The sequence below is a fragment of the Podarcis filfolensis genome, assembly GCF_964270895.1.
Source record: "Podarcis filfolensis genome assembly, chromosome: 16".
In the NCBI taxonomy this organism is placed as follows: domain Eukaryota; kingdom Metazoa; phylum Chordata; class Lepidosauria; order Squamata; family Lacertidae; genus Podarcis; species Podarcis filfolensis.
Window position 1 is genome coordinate 2,382,635 of NC_139620.1, and position 21,000 is coordinate 2,403,634.

General features: G+C 49.3%; 1 protein-coding gene across 1 annotated transcript; it reads left to right on the forward strand.

Moving 5' to 3' along the window:
• Positions 1 to 1,714: 1,714 nt before the first annotated feature.
• On the forward strand, positions 1,715 to 21,000 carry S100A10 (S100 calcium binding protein A10). The gene is made up of 3 exons (XM_083591669.1): positions 1,715 to 1,869; positions 18,454 to 18,616; positions 20,375 to 21,000. The coding sequence occupies exons 2-3, from the start codon at positions 18,485 to 18,487 to the stop codon at positions 20,540 to 20,542; spliced, it is 300 nt and encodes a 99-aa protein (XP_083447795.1). The 5' UTR covers positions 1,715 to 1,869; positions 18,454 to 18,484; the 3' UTR covers positions 20,543 to 21,000.

Genomic DNA, 21,000 nt, shown 5'->3' on the forward strand with positions numbered 1-21,000 from the left:
AACCATAGTTCCACCCCTCACAGAACTACAATTCCCAGAACCCTTCACAAACTTCAGTCCCCGGGATTCTTGTGTACATGCATGGGGAGCCATTATCATTATTTTTCATTTCATTTCTGTACCGCATTCTGTTTCCGAGCCAAAAATCTCAAAGTGGTTTACAGCCCTACATTAAAACATCAAACAACGCAATCCAAAAGAAAGTCGAATACAAAGTTCAAAGCAGCGTAATTAACGGGAAACTAAAATATTATGTTAAAAAGTTTCAAAATAAAACATTGCAACGGAGGTCACGTTGAACACAGAAAAGTTAGCAACAAAATAATCTTAAACATTTCAAAATCAAACGTATCAAAATAATCTTAAATGTTTCAAAATCAAAAGGAAGTCAAATACAGTGGGACCTCAGAAGTCGAACGGAATCCATTCCAGAAGTCCGTTCAATTTCCAAAATTTTAGGAAACCAAGGCACAGCTTCTGATTGGCTGCAGGAAGCTTCTGCAGCCAATCGGAAGCCGTGGAGGGTGTTCAGGTTCCAAAGAACGTTCGCAAACCGGAACACTCATTTCCAGATTTGCGGCGTTCGGGAGTCAAAACATTTGACTTTAGGATCTAAGGTACAACTGTATGAAATGCACATTTAAAACAGCATATGTAGTCTACAGCCACCCGCAAAGATGACTACCTAAGGAAAGTCATATTTAAACTACTGTATGGATTTTAAGGGACATGGGTGGCACCGTGGGTTAAACCACAGAGCCTAGGACTCGCCGATCCGAAGGTTGGCAGTTCGAATCCCCGCATCAGGGTGAGCTCCCGTTGCTGAATTGGCTGAGATCTTTTTAGCAGCTTGGAGAGACACAATGCCTTTAAAACACGTAAAGGTAAAGGGACCCCTGACCATTAGGTCCAGTCGTGGCCGACTCTGGGGTTGTGGCGCTCATCTCGCTTTACTGGCCGAGGGAGCCGGCATTCAGCTTCTGGGTCATGTGGCCAGCACGACTAAGCCGCTTCTGGCGAACCAGAGCAGCGCACGGAAACGCCATTTACCCTCCCACCAAAGCGGTACCTATTTATCTACTTGCACTTTGACATGCTTTCGAACTGCTAGGTGGGCAGGAGCAGGGACTCAGCAACGGGAGCTCACCCTGTTGCGGGGATTCGAACCGCCGACCTTCTGATTGGCAAGTCCTAGGCTCTGTGGTTTAGCCCATAGCGCCGCCCGCGTCCCTAAAGTTCAGGGTAAAGAAGTGCAGATCCTCCATTTGGAGGGCAGCCAGAGGACAGAAGATCACTAGCAGATCTGAGTTGGATCAGCCTAAAGGCCCACACCACCCTATTAATTATCACAGTGGCCAAATGCCCCAAGGAATCTAAAAATGTAGATAGACTGCCCCTAGATCTGGAGGTTCCACCAGAATATCAGAAAGGCCTTGTACTGTAGTTAGCCAGTGGCCCACCTAGTCCAGCATCCTTCCCCGCCCCCCATCTCTCTCTCTCTCTCTCTCTCTCTCTGCACCTGCTGAATGTCTGCCTTGCGTTTGTTCTGGAGAGGCAGAAAAGCCCTTTCGGAAAAGGGAGAAAAAACAAGAAATGTCCAGTGGATCCTGTGAAACCGACCCTCTTCGCTAGTGGGGCTGAGGCGCGCTGGGCTCCTCCTGGTATCCCTACGTGGCTCCTCTCCAAGAGGCCGGTCCTCTCTGGCTCTCCCCCGGCGGGGCTGGAGCTGCCGGCCTCCGTCTCCGCCCCTCTTGCCCAGCCCAGCCCAGCCTGGCGAGGGTTGCGGAGGCGTTGGCCGAGAGGCCTCACTCTGCCTCCTGCCAGCCGTCGCTCCAGGCTCCCTCTCGCGCTCTCTGCAGCTCCTCCGCGGTGAGTCTCTTTGGGGCGTTGTAGCCGCGCGTAACGGGGACTTTTTGGAGAGGCGCAAAAAAGACGCGCGCGTCCCTGGCTTGCGCGCTCGCTTGCTAAAGGGGGATAGAAATGGGGGGCGGCGGGGGGGGCTGGAAGAAACATTCAGAAAAGTGGGGTTCTCCCCATTGAAATGGAGCACCCTCCTCCCCACCCAAAAATTTCTGCACCCCAGGGAGGGGGAAAAACTGGACTGAGGTTGCTGTGCAGTTTTATTGGAAATCAAATAAGTTTGGTATTTTTTGCAAGGGAACGTTTTTTTTTCTGCAGTGAAAAAGCCTGCAGTTCTGGGAAAGGGTGTGGTCCGCCCTGGGGAATGAGAGCGGGGTGGTCTCCTCTTGAGAAAGTGGGTTGGGTGTCTTGGGGCAACGGGGTCTTTTCTCCTGAATCAATCGGTCTCGGCTCAGAATTCATTTTGGAGTCCTCGTGTGTGTCCTGCGTTAATCTGTCTTGGAGTATAGAGGCAGGTCCATTGCCGTGAATGGGCACGGGGGGGGGGGCTTAGGTCCCTTTGATTCCACTGGGTCTACTCGTGAACCGGACCAAGTGGATTGAAACCCCGCGTCCTTATTCTTGCGTACGGGCTTGCAGTAGAAATAAAATAAAATAAAACCTCTGGGTCTGAAAAGCATCCCTAAAATTGGGGAGGGCGTATTTATTTTAATTTTAGGGGGATTTTAAAATCTGGTGTCCTGAGCAAAAAGGGTGGTTCGTTTCCTCCTCCCCATTTAGAACTATGGGAGGTTGGATTCTCCAGGAAGACTTTATTTAGGGGGAGGGGGTTGTGGAAGGGGGTAACCCCAAGTTTAGTGCTTTGAAGGGGTGGAGGAGCTGACCATCAACACCCCAAAACTAAAACTAGAGGACGTGGGGGTTCCAGAGGCAGAATTTGGGGGGACATGGGGCTGGGTAAGTCCTGCCATCATTGGATAGGGTGCGCTCCCACCCAGGACATGTCTGGAGTTCGAGTTCCCCACCCAGCCATGTGGCTGACTAATCCCACTTGTGGGGAGCGGGAAAGTGCAGATCCATGAAATGGGTGCATTTCTGAAATATGTAGGAATAGAGGAAGCTGCTTTAGACAGAGTCGGGTGGTTGATCCATCCAGTTCAGTGTTGTCTGCACTGACTGGCAGCGACTCTCCCCGAGGTTTCAAATGGGGCGCGTTCCCCTACCCTTAGCTGGAGACGGTGGGCTTGAACCTGCCACCTTCTGCATGCCAAGCACCTGCTCTCCCACTGAGTAAGGACAGCTTTTGGGGGTGTCCTGGACCCTTAGCTGAGGGTGACTATTCTGCATTGAGAGAAAGAAATGGGTTATAAATCCAAATGCATGTCCTGCTCATAGTAGGCTCGTTAATAGACGTGGCTGGTTCAGGGTCATTAATTCCAGTGGGTCTACTCTTGAGTAGGGCCTAGCTACTTCTTTTAAAAAGCTCTGGGACTGGACCACGCCACTGTCAATCTAGCGTAGCCTGTTCTTTTGGGGACTGAAATCCCTTGCATTTGCTATGGGAGCGTGCATAAGAAGGTGCCAAAGGTGTGATGGATCTGTATGAGGTTACCTGCATTCCACACCCAGAGAGGCCCCAGCCCCTCCAATTGAAGTCAAAGTCCATCTTGCTCAGAATGAGTCTTGGTTCCTAGGCCAGAGACAACCAAAGCTATTGCCTTCAGATGTTGTCAGACCGACCCCACCTGGTTGCGTTTTTAAACACACACACACAACTCCAAAAAAGGGGGAGGAATCCTGGAAACTGCACTTTACTCCCTCGCTGAGCTACAATTTCCAGCACCCTTGGCAGTCTATGGTTCCCGGGATTCTCTGGGGTGCTGGGGAGAGAGAACGTGCTTTAAATGTATGCTGTGCGGCTCAAAAATTGAAAGGAGTATGGCCGCCGTCTTGGAAAGAGTGGCCCCACGGAGTTTGGGAAGCAGTCTCCAACGACAAAAATAATATCTAAGGCGAAGCGTTGCAAGCGAATTCAGAAATAAATTCTGGGAGAACTGGTTGCTCTCTTCGAGAAAATAACCACCTCCCGTGAAAGCAAATCCAAGTCGCTTTTGCAGGTTTAGAAGAGATGTTTTAATTTTGCAATAGTTGTGTTTTCTTGCGGAATATTGTGATCTGGGTGCGGGTTTTTCCCCTGGAGCAGTTTCTTGGGTTTTTGTTAATGATCGATAAATGATTGAATAAATTAAAGGGGCGGGGGAGAGAATGCATGGTATGTAAGTGACCATGGGCCGTTATGTCTGATGGGAATTGGCATTGGGTGTCAGTCTGGAGCATGGGTAGGCAAACTAAGGCCCGGGGGGCCGGATCCGCCACAATCCCCTTCTCAATCCGGCCCGTGGACGGTCCGGGAATCAGCGTGTTTTTATTTAAATCAGCATCCTTTTATTTAAAATGGTGTTTTTACATGAGTAGAATGTGTTCTTTTATTTAAAGTGCATCTCTGGGTTATTTGTGGGGCATAGGAATTCGTTCAATTTCCACCAAAAAAATATAGTCCAGCCCCCCACATGGTCTGAGGGACAGTGGACCAGCCCCCTGCTGAAAAAGTTTGCTGACCCCTGGTCTGGAGGGTCGTGCTTTGTATCCATCCATTCGAAACTTGGCCAGCAGTCCTTGATGTAGCTTCCAGTCTATGGGGAGAAAGGCTCTGTTTGCTTTCCCCTGTTTCACACTACAGCTGCCCCCCCCCCAGGGTGTGGCATGCAGCTTGATTACCCAAGGAGCAGCCTTATAACAGGGAGGGTCTGTTACAGGACAGGACAAGGATAGAGGATTTTCCTTCTTCCTTCCTAGGATGGGCTAGGGATTGGATTTGGGGGACTTCTCAGCTACAGCCCTTTCCATGGAGCCCTGAATTTCAGTTCTCTTATCTTCCCATCCTCTCCCCTCGGTTTCGACCCCTTAAAGAAACAACAAACAGTTTTGCGTCTGGGTAAAAGGTTTGTTGTTTCATGCATAGGAAACACAGAGAGGATAATTGTAGCAACAAACTGAAATGTTTTTTAAAACACCCAAAAATGCAAAACAGGCACGTTAAAATAAGTTCGGTTGCCTATGGGTTTGGGAATGATTCTCCAAATCACAAAAGAAAAAAAGTGAGATGTTTTCTTCGCCTAAAGAAGGAAGATTTGGGTTATTTCACAGTTCGGATTTGCTGGGCTTGCGACGATGGTGGTATTGGAAAATGATGTTTCTGCTGTATGGGATGCCACACAGAGCCTGGCAGCAGGATTAGGCCAAAGAGGACCTATCTCATGCAGCAGCCTGTTTTTGCAGCAGCCAAAAGCCCTGAGGAGCCTAGGAATCTAGATAGACTGCCCCTGGAACTGGAGGTTCTATAGAAACATCTGGAGAGCCTGGTAGGGACCGCGAGGGTCATCTAGTGCAACCCTCTGCAATGCAGGGACCTTTTGCCCAACATGGGGCTAAGCGTCACCATAGAGACAGAACCGTCACTCCATAAAATGTGTCTGAAGGTTGCAGGCCTGTCGAGATCTCAAAGGAAGCCAGCAACCAGTTCGAGGGCTTGTGTGTTGTTGAAAGGCTCTGCCGTCACAGAGTTTTAAAGCCACTCTTGCAGTTTTGGAGGGGGGGGGCAAATTGTGGGGCGTAGTTGTCAGAAGGGGACTCTGGTGTCGGGGGTTCAGGGTGAGGAAATGGAAGGACCCGGAGTGAACTGTAACCAGACAGCACAGTCGGAGAAGATGTTCCCCTTGTGTGTTTCTGTGACCTACTTAAGGCAGCGTCAGACCACATGTTTGTTGGCAAGGGGAGACCCTCCTTGGCCGTGTCACAAGAGTTGGATCCGTCTCCTGGTGAAGAGAATTTCTCTTTCCAGATCTGGAGAGAGAGAGAGAGAGAGAGAGAGAGAGGTGGGTGGGGTGCCGAAGTTTCTCAAAAGGATATTTGTTTTCCCAGGGTGGCAAAGCTGTTTGCTGGGTCATAATAAGATAAGCAGGGAGCCATTCTGGATTAGACCAAAGGCCATCTCCTCCTCCTCCTCCTCCTCCTCCCTCGATTCCTCCAAGCAGGTCGTGATACAGCCACGCCTGTCACCCCCATCTGAGCCTCCGAGGTAGACTGTCCCTGTCCCTGGAGGTTCAGTTCCTCGCAGTCACAGGCCATGCCCACAAACCGTACATTTAATTATTTTCTGCCGCTTTTAATGGCCAGGAATCAACTGTAGTTTGCCCCACACGTTTTGCAGTGCCCTTCACAAACCACAGTTCCCTGGGTTATTTGGTGGGGGGCACGTGACTGTAGTTTGGGAGCTGTGGTTTGTTACGGGCGCCGAGACCTCTTGGGAAACTGTCTCAGAGTTCTAGTTCCCTGTGAAAAGGGATTCGCTGTTAAATCGCTCTGGTTTTAATTCATGACGACTAGAAACCTGCTTTAGTTTTTTTCATTCAAGTGCTATAGCCAAGCAGCTTGAGCATATGCTTTGCATGCAGAAGGTCACAGGTTCAGTCCCCAGTGGCTTCTCCAGGTCGCGCTGGGAAGGTGCGTGGCCAGAAACCCTGGGGAGCCTCTGCCAGTCAGTGTAGACGTTATGGAGGTAGGTGGACCAATGGAACTGATGCAACGGTGCTGCAACAGTTAGATGAAGCATCCTCCTTCCTCCCACCCACTTGGCCCTCGGAGGGCTGGCAGACTACGGATCTGGCCCTCGGGGCGGAAAGGATTCCCCAGCCCTCCTCTCCTCGCATTCCTCCGGTGACGCCAGCGCTCTGCTCTCTTTAAATCCATCCTGAATAAATTAACTGGTTGCCCCAGTGGAAAAGAAGAATCGAGCCAGTTCAGAATGCCTTCTGGCTGTGAGCATGACATGCGAGGAAAGAACGCTTCCTCTTTATTTATTCCATTTATTTTCTGCATTTTTCTTCCTCAAAGTAGCTCAAAGTAGGGTTCCATGTTTCTCCGTCTCCTCATTCAATCCTCACAACAACCTTGTGAGGTAGGTCTATAGGCTCAGAGGGATGAGTGACTGGCCCGCAGGGTCACGCCCAGGGAGCGTCATGTGGCCAAGTCAGGTTTCGAACCCAGGCCAGTAATAAACAAACCACAGCTCCCAGAATTCTCTGGGGGAAGGCGTGCACTTCCAACGTGATTCAGATGTGCTTTAGATGCAAATCTAAAGCCTGACCTGGTTCTCACAGCAAACTCTCTGATTTTGCAGCAACTGGCTTTGCAAAGCATACTGCCTCCGACAGGGGACAGCGCCATTTCTGCTAGCAGCCATTGGCAGCCTCCACAAATTTGTCTCGCCCCCTTTTAGGATGTTTGGCACCTGTCCCAGATTCTGAATTGATTCTGTGTATGTGTTGTTGTTTTTAAAACCGTCTCTATGCTTATAATTGCCTCATCATTTTTTAAAAAACATGCAATTACATGCAATTGTTTTTTAACCGATGCGACTGCTTTCTTGTAAAATGCTTTGAGCTGCCTCCTGGGGGAGAGATGCGTAAATGGAATTAAGAGTGCCAATTTCAGCCCACAGTGGCAAGCTGTCAGAAAAGGGCGGGGTTTTCCCAACAAAGTCCTGCTCAGAGGAGACCCGTTGCAATTAAAATGGACCCAAATCAGCCACATTGTTTCAGCGTTCTGCCTGGACACTGGGGTCCAGCTCCGAGATCCTTCTGGTAGTTCCTTCCCTGCGAGAAGTGAGGTTACAGGGAACCAGGCAGAGGGCCTTCTCGGTAGTGGCACCCTTCCTGTGGAACACCCTCCCGTCAGACGTCAAGGAAATAAGCAACTATCTGACTTTTAAAAGGCATCTGAAGGCAGCCCTGTTCAAAGAAGTTTTTAATGTTTGATGTATTTATTGTGTTTGTAATATTCTATTGGGAGCTGCCCAGAGTGGCTGAGGAAACCCAGCTAGATGGGCGAGGTAGAAATAATAAATTATGATGATGATGATGATGATTAATTATTATTATTATCATGTAAGTGATCTAGTTAGCTGCTCTTCACTCCCCTTGGGACGAAGGGGGGAGGCAGATCAATCAGTCCAGCATCCAGAGCACTCAAAAGTCAGTAGCAAATTAGATAGATAGATGATAGATAGATAGATGATAGATAGATAGATAGATAGATAGATAGATAGTAGGTAGGTAGGTAGGTAGATGATAGGTAGGTAGATGGTAGGTAGGTAGATAGAGGGTAGGTAGGTAGGTAGATGATTGGTAGGCAGGTAGGAAAGTAGATAGATATAGATAGATAGATAGATAGATAGATAGATAGATAGATAGATAGATAGAGAAAGGCCACGTGATAGAAGTTTATAAAATGGTTCTTGGCCTGCGGAAAGTGAGCAGATCAATGTTTTTCTCCCTCCTAACACTGGACATCCAACATAGCCAAGTGTTGGGAGATTTGGGACCGACGAACGGAAGAACTTCTTCATGCAGCACACAGTTGAACTGTGGAACTCCCTGCCACAGGAGCCAGGGATGTCCACCCACTTGGATGGCTCAGAAAGCGGACTACACAGCCATTCCTGGAGGAAGGGGGGGCTATCGATGGCTACTAGTCCTGGTGGCTCAGCTCTGCCTACATGGCTGGAGGCAGCGATGCTCCTGAACATCAGCTGTTGGAAACCAGAGGAGGGAGAAGTGTTCTTGTGTTTTGGCGTTTTCCAGAAAGAGGCCTCTAGTTGGCCATTGTGAGAACAGGATCCTGGGCTCATTGGTGGGCCATTGGCCTGATTCTGGAGGCTGTTCCTATGTTCTTATATCTGCACCAATACCTTTCCATTTACAGCTGCTGAGTTCTATTGCTTGTCGAAATAGTTGTTTTGATATTGGTGGATCCGCTGTGCTAGAAGACTTGCAAGTGTGTGCATGTCTTTTCGTGTGCAAATACACACACACACACACACACAGAGAGAGAGAGAGAGAGAGAGAGAGCGCTCACCATGGAATAAGGGCATCTGTGGCCGACTGTCGAGATCTGAGCAGAATTCTGGGTGGAGTCTGTAAGAAAGGGATTGCTCTTTGAACAAAGGACAGCCCTTAAAATAAACAGGGTTTGGCACTGTGTGGGCGCATGAGCGCATGCCTTCGGAAGCATAGGACCCCATTGCTAGACTTACTCATCATGAATGGAATTCCATCTGTGAGTTACTTGGGGAGAATGTGAGCCTGCTCACACTCTTAACCAAAGAGATTAACCCTGGACTCAGAGCACCATCATTCTCTTGGCCCTGTATCAAGAGGGAAGGCAGTATCGTGCAATGGCTAGAGCAGAGTCGGGGGGAAGCCTCAGGCCCCAGAACCAGATGCAGTCCTCTGAGCCTCTCTGCCCACATCCACGCCATACAATTTAAGAACTTGTCTGCTCCTTTAACGGTCATGGCTTTTCCCACCACAGAGCTAAGATTCCCAGGATCCTTTGCAGGAAGCCATGCGCTTTGAATAGATGCTATGGGAGTGGCCTCTTGCTAAGCCATGCCCCTTCCAGGCCACGCCTCCTTCCTGGTCCACACGCTTAGGGCAAGGCGGTATCCGGTTTTCAAGATCAAGATACTGTCTATCTCCAGCTAAACATCGCGATATACCGATATATCACAATGTCTGAAATAAGGATGGCGCCGTCTAGAAGAGGCATCATCTGGCTTCAAGGTTTTTCTTGCATCGTGACTTTTGCATAGCACATGCACACACTCACTAGGGCCGGGCAGTGTATCATGATGTGTGCCTGTGCTATGTAAAAAAAGGCACGATGTAGGAAAAACCGTGAAGCCAGACATCACTTCTCTTATTATTCCCACCGCCCTTCTGCTCTGTACAGTGGTACCTCGGGTTACATACGCTTCAGGTTACATACGCTTCAGGTTACACACTCCGCTAACCCAGAAATAGTGCTTCAGGTTAAGAACTTTGCTTCAGGATGAGAACAGAAATCGGGCTCCAGCGGCGCAGCAGCAGCAGGAGACCCCATTAGCTAAAGTGGTGCTTCAGGTTAAGAACAGTTTCAGGTTAAGAACAGGTTAAGAACAGACCTCCGTAACGAATTAAGTACTTAACCTGAGGTACCACTGTACTATAAAACAACAGTTGCAGCAATAAAAGGTAAGTAAAATAAAAAGAGTGATAGTTTTAGACCCCTAAGTTAGGGTTGCCATATGTCCGGAATTACCCAGACATAGCTGAGATTTGCCTGCTGGGAACTATGGGCAGAAATCACTGAAATGTCCGGGAAAATCTGGACTTACGGCAACCCACGTCGGAAGAGTAGATTTTGGCGAATTTCATTAAAAATAGCTCAAAAACGTAAGCTCAGCAACTTTGGCCACCCCACCCCCTCCAAAAAAAAAAGCTCAACAGCTTTTGTGTTCTTATTTTCACTTTTTGAAACATAGCAGCCCTACCTAATTAGTAGTAACAGTTGCCAGGACATGACCCTGTTCTCCTCTACCAAGTTACATCTTCATTTCAGACATCGTGATACATTGGTCTATCTTTCTATATTCTTTCTTTCTTCTGTCTTGAATCTTGCAACATTCAGCTTCATTGTATGTCCAGGGATGTTAAAACATATGTATTTGTGGGTGTCTTTAAAGAGAGAGGGAAAGAGAAACAGTTTGTATTCTTCCCGGTACAGTATATGTTCTCTGCATTGCACAGACGCTTCCGAGAAGCCGTTAAAAGGGTTTGTGGGTTTCAGCACCAGCTGACGTCTGCTTATAAATCTTTCACACACACTCTGTGCGATGTCCGAGGCTCCCGGCTGCAGATGGACCTCCAAACGCCACGCGGGGCAGCTGGAGCCTGGAAAACCTCTCAGCACTGACCCCAAGGGACTATCTCAGAGCTGCAGAACATCAGGACTGAGATTTTGGCGTTTGTGAGATGGATTCTGGGCCGAGAAAAGGCCAGCGAAGGACAGCCTTGCAGCCAAGTTTGCAGTCAATCTAGCTCTATATTGTGAACACTGACTGGCAACAGCTCTCCAGGGTTTTGGGTAGGGCGTTTTTCCCAACCCTGCCTGGAGATGCCTGGGACATTTTGTATGCAAAGCAGCTGTTCGCCAGACTACAGTCCGAAAAAAGATGGTGCAGCCTGCAAAACAGGGCATCCTAAATTCTCTCCCTCTATTCTGTGAGAGCTGGACCATCAAGAAGGCTGATTGCCGAAGAATGGATGCTTTTGAATTCTGGTGCTGGAGGAGACTCTTGAGAGTCCCATGGACTGCAAGAAGATCCAACCTCTCCATTCTGAAGGAAATCAGCCCCGAGTGCTCACTGGAAGGACAGATCCTGAAGCTGAGGCTCCAATACTTTGGCCACCTCATGAGAAGAGAAGACTCCCTGGAAAAGACCCTGATGTTGGGAAAGATGGAGGGCACAAGGAGAAGGGGATGACAGAGGACGAGATGGTGGGACAGTGTTCTCGAAGCTACCAGCATGAGTCTGACCAAACTGCGGGAGGCAGTGGAAGACAGGAGGGCCTGGCTTGCTTTGGTCCAGGGGGTCACAAAGAGGCGGACACGACTAAACAACAACAATTCTGTTTCATCTTGTTTTTGGGGAGTTCGTGTCCTCTGCCTCTTTTGCCCAGTGCTGGAGATGCTTTCTTCCAGAGTCATCTACCCACGAGGCCGTCTGTTGGCAAATGCCAACCAAGTCCAGGCCTCGCCCATCCGCCTGGGCCTCCGATAGGAGAGCTGTCCCGCTCCAGAGACAGCAGCAGCAGAGCTGGGGAGTTTGCCAGGATCTCTTAAGCCCTGTTTAGTCATTGCGTTAACAGCCAAGGGATGAGGAGTCCTTCCCCTCCCCTCTGCCCCCCTCCTGCCCCCCTCCTAAGACAACTTCTCCTCTGCAGCCTCCAGCCAACACCCACCCAAGGGGAACACCCAGAAGGGAGCGGGCAATGACAGGAAACATGTGTGATTAAGCAAAATCGCTTCCCCTTTGAAAGAGTGTTCTGCAGCCATAGCTTGGAGTGTGCAGCCTTCTGTGTTCCTCTTCAGCCAGCCCCATGAGGACTAGAACCTTGCACTCTTTTTTAGAGGGAAGGCAGTAGTTCTGTGCCAGAGCCTTTGCCAAGGTGCTGGTCTTGACCTTTAAAGCCCTTTGTGGCTTAGGGCCCTCGTATTTACGGGACTGCCTCTCCATGAATAACCATAGTTTAGAGGTCCTGGGCCCTAAGCAAGTCAGACTATCCCCCACCAGGGCCAGGGCCTTTTCAGTGATGGCTCCGGCCTGGTGGAATGCTCTGTCCCATGAGACTAGGGCCCTTCAGGATTTAACCTCCTTCCGTCGGGCCTGTAAGAGAGAGCTAGTCCACCTGGCGTTTAATTTGAATTCAGCCTGATCTTTTTATTTCCCTTCTCTTCCCTCCCCCTCCCCTTTTATGAAGATCACCTGATCTGAGACCCCACAGCTAATTCTCCCCTGGCCTCCTCGCTGGCCCAAGTAGGACCAATTCAGCCAGCTAGCCCTGGAGATTACCTAATTGATTTTTAATTTTTATTGCTATTCATGTTTATACTGTATTTTATGCTGCTTTTATAATTAAGTGTTTTAAATTTGCTGTTAGCCTCCCTGAGCCCGGTTTTTGAACTGGGAAGGGCAGGGTATAAATAAAAAATTATTATTATTATTATTATTATTATTATTATTATTATTATTATTGCATGCCAAAGGTCTCAGCTTTGATCCCCAGCTTCTGCATGAAAGCTTGGCAATCGTCCCCTGTCTCAGAGCCCTTTCATTTGGAACTATGAGGACTGGAAACTTTCTTATTTGGGCGGGGAAAGCCATATCTAAGCCTTAAAGCTCACACTTTGCATGCAGAGGGTACCAAATTCAATCTCTGGCATCTCCAAGTAGGGCTGGGAATCTCCCCTGCCCTTGGAGAGCCACTGCCAGTCAGTGTCGACTTTACTTAGCAAGAAAGGATCCCAACACTCTAACAAAGTATTTGAGTTGGCCTTTCGTTCAGAACCCTTGAGGACTAGCACCTTGGTTTGCTTTCCCAGCTCAGTGCAAGAGCGTTGGCTTGGCATGCAACAAATTCAATCCCCGGGCTCTCCAAGTAAGAACATCAGAAGAGAGCTGCAGGATCAGGCCAAGGGCCCGTCCTGGCCAGCATCCTGTTCTCACAGCGGCCAACCAGATCCCTGTGAGAAACCCCGAGCAGGATTCGAACACAAGACCCGCTCTCCCCTCTCCTGCGGTTTCCAGCAGTGACTGGAACTGCAACTGCGATGAAACCATGACAATAGAAACAGTATAATGAGAACGATTGGAAGTTTTATGCAGACATTTTTTTATTTGATGGATATGATTTTGTATAAATTGATGGTTCTTTGTCTTTTTCCTTTTCTTTTTAAATTTTTTCTTTCTTTTATGTTTTGATGTTTTCTTCTTCTGTATTTAGGGTGGCGCTGTGGGTTAAACCACAGAGCCTAGGACTTGCCGATCCGAAGGTCGGCGGTTCGAATCCCCGCGACGGGGTGAGCTCCCGTTGCTCCGTCCCTGCTCCTGCCAACCTAGCAATTTGAAACAAAGGGCAAGTAGATAAATGGGTACCACTCCGGCGGGAAGGGAAACGGCGTTTCCGTGCGCTGCTCTGGTTCGCCAGAAGCGGCTTAGTCATGCTGGCCACAAGACCCGGAAGCTGTATGCCGGCTCCCTCGGCCAGTAAAGTGAGATGAGTGCCGCAACCCCAGAGTCGGCCACGACTGGACCTAACTGTCAGGGGTCACCTTTACCTTTACCTCTTCTGTATTTAACTCTTCTATACTTATCTTCGTTGTACGTTTGTATTTTAAATCAATAAAGATTTACCGGGGGGGGGGGATTTCAACCGTAAGGGAACCGATGCCCCATTGGCGGTGTGGGATTCCTTCCAGAAGGCTCCAGGCATCAGGCAAGAAGCCGCAGGTTATGAGCAGGCAAATGGGCCGGGAGCCAAGAGGAGATGGCTTAGCCCTTAAGACAACCTGGGGGCCACACCCTTTGGGTATTTGGACTCCTTCTGCCTCTCTTGTCCCACCCTGCTCTTTGCACTGAGATTTATCACCGGCAAAGGACTTGGCTCCGTTCCTGTCTTGTGATTATTAAACCACTGGGGCCTTACCTGAGGAAGGGAGGGGAAACTGAGGCAGTGTGAGCAACCTCGAGGGTTGTGGGATCTCGGGGAGAGAGACTCAACAATTGTGCCATGAGTCTTTCTACGCTGCGTCCGGCTTCCGGGTGAAGCGGATGGAGCTGGTGGCATCTCTGCCTTCAGGCAGGATGCAGAGACGACTTTGGAGAGCTTGGCATTGGTAAAAGTTGAAGTGGCCCCCGTAAGGTCACCCAGAACAGCCCACCCAGCTCAAAGCAGATAGCTAGGGCATCCTCAACACAGTTCTTTGTTGACCTCCCAAGAGAGAGGGAAGATGCCACTACATGAAAGTAGGAGTTGAGACTTCGTAAGAGTTGCAGGGGCCTTGTAAGGTCTGCTAGACCAACCCAACTCATTTGAAACAGGCAGCCTGGAAACCGAGCTTCCAGAATGCAGGGCTGTCCAGCTTCTCCTTGTAGTAGTAGTAGTAGTAATAATAATAATTAATTTTATTATTTCTGCCCCATCCATCTGGCAGGGTTTCCCCAGCCACTCTGGGCGGCTACCAACAGAACACTAAAAACAGAATAAAACTTCAAACATTAAAAACTTCCCTGAACAGGGCTGCCTTCAGATGTCTTCTAAATGTCAGGTAGTTGTTTATCCCTCTGACATCTGTTGGGAGGGCGTTCCACAGGGCGGGCGCCACCACCGAGAAGGCCCTCTGCCTGGTTCCCTCTAACTTTGCTTCTTGCAGGGAGGGAACCGCCCCGGCGTGACCAAGATGAAATTCACGGCTGAAAATGCCAGCGGAGTAATGTATTAATTGTTGAATTAATTCATTATCCTAATTGCACACCTGGTTACATCAGCCAGGTTGGAACTGGTCCAGAGTCGGCCGTACCTTTTCCACTTCACCTTAAAGAGACAGTGGAGTCGGGTCTGGCAATTTAGCGGCAGTAGAAAAAGTCACTGCTGGTAACGGACAACTTAGAGGAGTTACTTCTCAGGGGCTTTGCCTCTGTTTGTTGGGTTTGTTTTGTGACAACCGCCCTTCTCCACCCACTGCCAAATCTCTGCCACCCACGATGGGCATGTGTTATATACCCAGACAGTTTTTTCCTTAGCTTAGAAATCTGTAAATGATCTTTGTTGGCTCTCCGTCTTGCGTATTTTCTTCAAGATTGTTTGGTGTTTCTGTGCATCTGCAATTTGCGCCAGGAATTGAGCTCATAGTCATCTCTTAGCGGGTATGGTCTTGTAGAATCATAGACTCATAGAATTGGAAGGGAACCCTGAAGATCCTCTAGCCCAACCCCACATCGGCGGGAATCTTCAGGGAGATGGAACCTGCAAGCTTGGCATTACCAACACCATTCTCTCACCAACTGAGCTATCTCTCTGACTCTGGCGCATGCATTTTTGCTTGGCTGTCAAATCTCAATATAAATGTCAAAAGAAATTGCCCGTGAACTGGGAAGGGTGGTGTTTTGTGTAAAAACTGTAGTGATGTCTGTTAGAGATGCAACAATGGGGCAGGAACATTTCTACATTTGTGGTGGGAGTGCAAAGAGATAGTGGGATTCTGGGAAAATATAATGAACTGAAAAAGATGTTTAGATTTTCATTTTGGGGGAAAACAACCAGAATCCTTTCTCTTAGATATCATGTCAGAGGAAATAAAAAGAACGGTCAGACCAATATATATGTATGCAACTACGGTGGCAAGGTTATTGATTGCCAAAAATTGGAAAAGCAGCAGCGTCCCAACTGAAACAGACTGGTTATCTAAAATGATGGAATACTTCCATACTGCCGAACTAACAGGGAGGTTAAGAGGAGAAATGGTACAAAAAGTGAATAAGGAGGGGGCTATCTTTAAGGAATACATCAAAAGTTATGTGGGAAATGTAGAATTTCTGGCAGATATTGAGTGAATCCAGAAAATGATTAGCGTGAAAGGAGAGTAAAGTCAAGACAGAAGAAGAGATTAAAGAAATGACAAAATGTGTTTAAGCTAGTTGGAAAAATAAAGTAGCGTAACGAGAATGGCTGGAAGTCAAGTCACTTGGCGGGTGTCCGTGTGTAGGTTTGCTGATATGTATAGTATAGGTAGGTGTTATATAGAGTAATGTAGGTATGTTTTATGTTATGAAAATAAGGTAGTGTGTTGTGTATGTGTATTGTGTAAATGTATATGTATGTGTTTTATATATTAATAAAATTTAAATTAAAAAAAGGGGGGAAGGGTGGCATTTTGGCCGGCTGGTGTGCTTGTACAAAGTGCAAATCTCCCAGTGGGAGCCTGAAGCGCCGCTTCTTGTCTGGAGAGGACTGTGCCATGTGCTTAAGGGAAATCTTTGCTGGTGAAGGGTTAAGAGGCTGAGTCAGGAGGCCGATCCCGGGTCAGCGTGTGCTTGTGTTTCTTCCTCGTAGTGCCAGCCAGGAGGAGCAAGAGGAAGGCGGGTGGACGGGTGGGAGAGACTCTTTGGCTGGGACGCCGGCCAACGCCTCCTGCCCCAGGCGCAGCCCTCCCCAGATAGGAACCAGATGGTCTGTCCCCAGTCCAGATGTTCTTGGCAGCCTGCAGGGTCCAGGGATCAAAGACAAAGCGTTTAGTGGAAGGAATGTGAAGGGAGCAGGAAAGCGAATGAACTCCACTGAGCCGCACAGAACCAGCCAGTCAGGATTGGTGCTTTGCTTCCTTTCTGTCCTTAGGGAGGAATTTCCCAAGAGGTCAGGACCTGATATCACCATCCCAGTTGCGCAGTGTTGGTTTGTTTGTGGGGTGCACTTTGCACATGCTCAGACGACCTCCTGAGCATTGCGACACACTCATCCCAGAGGCTTGGCATTTTTTTGTGGCGCCTGCAGGAATTTTTTGCTAAGTGGAGGGCGGGGTGAAATAAGACACTGGGGGAAACAGGCCAGTTTTGCACCCGCAGAAAATAGTGTCTGTACATTTTGCCGCCTAACTCAGTTTCTGCGCATGCCGGAAACATGTTCCTTTCTTCATGAACGCACAAAATATGGGGATTATTGTTCATCTGTGGGTATGACTGCAGAGGTAACTGAAACCAATCACGCTTCCAAGAACAGCTGCACCGGTTGAATTTTGTCCTGTCTTCCGGTGTATGGCCAGCAAAAGGAAGCCAGACTCCGTGGCCCTGTTTCTCACACCAATACTTGTTCTTTCGCTGTGCTTTTCTGTCTGACCATGAGGACTAGGAACATATGCTGTTTAAATTAAAAAAAAAACTCAACAGAACCACCAAGGCCATTTTAAGAGCAACACAGCTGTGCTGGTACTCCACGGGAACCAGGACTGCCAACTTGGCCCCACAACTGTGGGTGCCCAGAGTCATAGGTGCCATGCAGTGTGGCTGGCCCTGGCACTAAGATTTGTGGTTGCTCAACCCCTTCATGGGGAATTCCGTGGGCTCCAGGGAGTTGGCTCCTATGAAGGGTACACAGGATGCACCTTACTGAGAACCTTCACTCTCTTTTTCAAAAATCAAACTTTCCAGACCTTGGTGCCGCCAATATATTTGTGTCTCGGCTAAGTCTGCTCTGAAGCCCAAGAGGTGATGGAACAGTGGTTGAGGAATGAGCTCGGTTGTCCTGTGTTGGCTCCTCATCCCATTGCCCGTGACCGAGGAAAACCGGTACAGTGGGCGCTCCGGGTTCTGAACGTGATCCGTACAGGATGCACATTCGCAACGCACGTCTGCGCACATGCGGGTTGCGATTTGGCGCTTCTGCACATGCATGACCGCCGAAACCCAGAAGTAAGCCATTCCGGTACTTCTGGGTTTCGGCAGTCCGCAACCCAAATAAAAACACAACCTGAAGCGTCTGTAACCTGAGGTATGACTGTACAAATTATGCAAAATAGTTAAAAATAATACACTGCGAAACATTCCACCAAATGAAAGAAATCATGCCTGTTTTGCTCGATGCATGTGATTCGCATAGTTCTGGCAGTTTGGATCAGAGGTGGCAAACCCACAGGCTTGGGAGACTAGTGTGGCCCTCCAAGCATCTCTGTCTGGCCCTCAAGAAACTCCTTATGCCGCACACTCTCCCGGCTCCACTCTGTGTGTGGTTTTGCAAGACTGGAGCGCGTCTGCGAGTTTTGATCATGCCTTTTCATTCATTGGATGGAGGATACAGAAGGGGGTGTTTGTGCTCCGCCCATTTCCCCCTCTGGTCCCACCCACCTGGCATGTGGCCCCTGAAACATTGCCCAGGAGGGAGTGCGGCCCCTGGGTTCAAGGCAGTATGAGATCGCTTGGCCTTAGAATTTCCTTCCTTCCTTTCCTTTCCCCTGCTTTTTCTTGTTTTAAGCATCAATGCAGCAACAGAGAATTGGTCCAGTCTAGTAGCCTTCACTTCCTACGCTTCTTCCATCAACCACCAGGGGAATTGAAGACAGCAAAACTCAACATCTCCTTCTCTCTCGCCCGTTTCTCCGCAGACTTCCTCGTGCCCCAGAAACCAGCGCCAAGATGCCATCCCAGCTAGAACACGCCATGGAGAACATCATGTTCACTTTCCACAAATTTGCGGGTGACAAGAACTATCTGACAAAGGATGATCTTCGGCAGTTGATGGAGAAGGAAGTCCCTGGGTATATGGAAGTGAGTAAGGCTGAAACGGGATTGTTATTGGATTCTTCTTCTTACTATTATTATTACTTTTCAGACTGCAGATGATGACGTTGATGTCATTGTTTGCAGAGGAGGGTGTAGGAAGGCAGGGGTACCCAACCATAGGTGGAACCAGAGCCAATCACAGGCAGAGACAGAGACAATAAGGGTAAAGGACGACTCTGTGGTTGTGGCACTCATCTCGCTTTACTGGCCGAGGGAGCCGACGTTTGTCCGCAGACAGTTTTTCCGGGTCATGTGGCCAGCATGACTAAGCCGCTTCTGGCGAAACCAGAGCAGCGCACGGAAACGCCGTTTACCTTCCCACCGGAGTGATACCTATTTATCTACTTGCTCCAGTGTGCTTTCGAACTGCTAAGTTGGCAGGAGCAGGGACCGAGCAATGGGAGCTCACCCTGTCACGGGGATTCGAACTGCCAACCTTCTGATCGGCAAGCCCTAGGCTCTGTGGTTTAGACCACAGGGCCCAATTCATTCCGGATGTTGTTCTGATCATCCCTGACTGATGGTGGCTGATGACAGCAGAAGTCCAATATGTCTGGAGGGCACTGGCTTTAAATTGTGCTGTTTGGGACATGAAAAGGGAGCGGGTGGCGCTGTGGTCTAAACCACAGAGCCTAGGGCTTGCCGGTCAGGAGGTTGGCGGTTTGAATCACCGTGACGGGCTGAGCTCCCATTGCTCTGTCCCAGCTCCTGCCAACCTAGCAGTTCGAAAGCACACCAGTGCAAGTAGATAAATGGGTACCGCTCCGGCGGGAAGGTAAGCAGAGTTTCCGTGCGCTCTGGTTTCCATCACAGCGCCATAAGCAGTTTAGTCCTGCTGGCCACAGGACCTGGAAGCTGTCTGCGGACAAACGGCGGCTCCCTTGGCCTGAAAGCGAGCTGAGCGCCGCAACCAACCCCATAGTCGCCTTTGACTGGACTCAACCATCCAGGGGTCCTTTACCTTTACCTTTTTTACTTGGGGCACGGCAGCAGGGTTGGTGGGAGGTTGATCCTGCAACGCAACTGGCCAAGGCCGCTACCTCTTTGGAATTTCTCCTTCTATAAAAGGAGGAATCGGAGCTAAAATCGTCCTTGAAATATGGACACCCAACCTCTGTTTAGAAACCTCCGAGGAAAAAGAGGAGGCCACCTTCCAAGGGAGTCCATTCCGCTGTCCGCCGGCTCTTACCCTCATTTAGTTCTTCTCAACATTTACTCAGAATCCCCTTCCTTGTCATTTGAATCCCTTGGTTCGGATCCTGCCCTTCGGAGCAGCAGGAAGAAAGCTTGCTTCTGTCTTCCACGGGACGGCCCTTTAGGTAACAGTAATGATAATGGCAGGGACGCGGGTGGCACTGTGGGTTAAACCACAGAGCCTAGGACTTGCCGATCAGAAGGTCAGCGGTTCGAATCCCCACGACGGGCTGAGCTCCCGTTGCTCGGTCCCTGCTTCTGCTAACCTAGCAGTTCAAAAGCAAGTCCAACTGCAAGTAGATAAATAGGTACCACTCCGGCGGGAAGGTAAACAGCGTTTCCGTGCGCTGCTCTGGTTCGCCAGAAGCGGCTTAGTCATGCTGACCACATGACCCGGAAGCTGTACACCGGCTCCCTCGGCCAATAAAGCGAGATGAGCGCCGCAACCCCAGATTTGGTCACGACTGGCGCTAATGGTCAGGGGTCCCTTTACCTAATGATAATGGCCTGTTGTTGTTTTTCCTTGCCTTCCCCCTCTTTTTCTCTCAGAACCAGAAAGATCCGATGGCCATTGACCGGATCATGAAAAACCTAGAAGAGTGTCGGGATGGCAAAGTCAACTTTGAGGGCTACCTCTCTCTCATTGCTGGGCTGACCAATGGATGCAACGAGTATTACGTGAAGAAGATGAAGCCAACGGGAGTCAAGAAGTATTGACGGGATAGCGTGCGTCATCTCACACCCGGAGCACTGGCGGCGCGCTTTGGCGCAGCCGGGCTCACGGTGCTGATAACCCCAGAAAAGCTTACCTGCCTAACCTTTCCAGAGCCGACTGTTCCTGCTTAAAAATAAAAGGTCGTGTCGTGCCTCCGATCTTAATAATAACACAACTGCGGCTGTGTACCTTTGAAGTACCATTGATACACACAGAGCATCTTTCCCTCAAAGGATTCTGGGCGATGGAGTTTCTTTGACGGGGGAATGTGATTTGGATGCGCTTTAAAGTTTACAGCCTTACGTGCAGAGTAATCCGGTCCCTAACAAAGACCTCCCTGTCCACCCCTTCTGTGAAATCCCAAAGCTTCGTTGCCAGGGATGTGTCAGCCCTTTTCGTTCCTCCCTCAGCCGTGCCCTCTCCTTGGCCGTGAAATAAAACATTTTTCTAAAACCCAGAA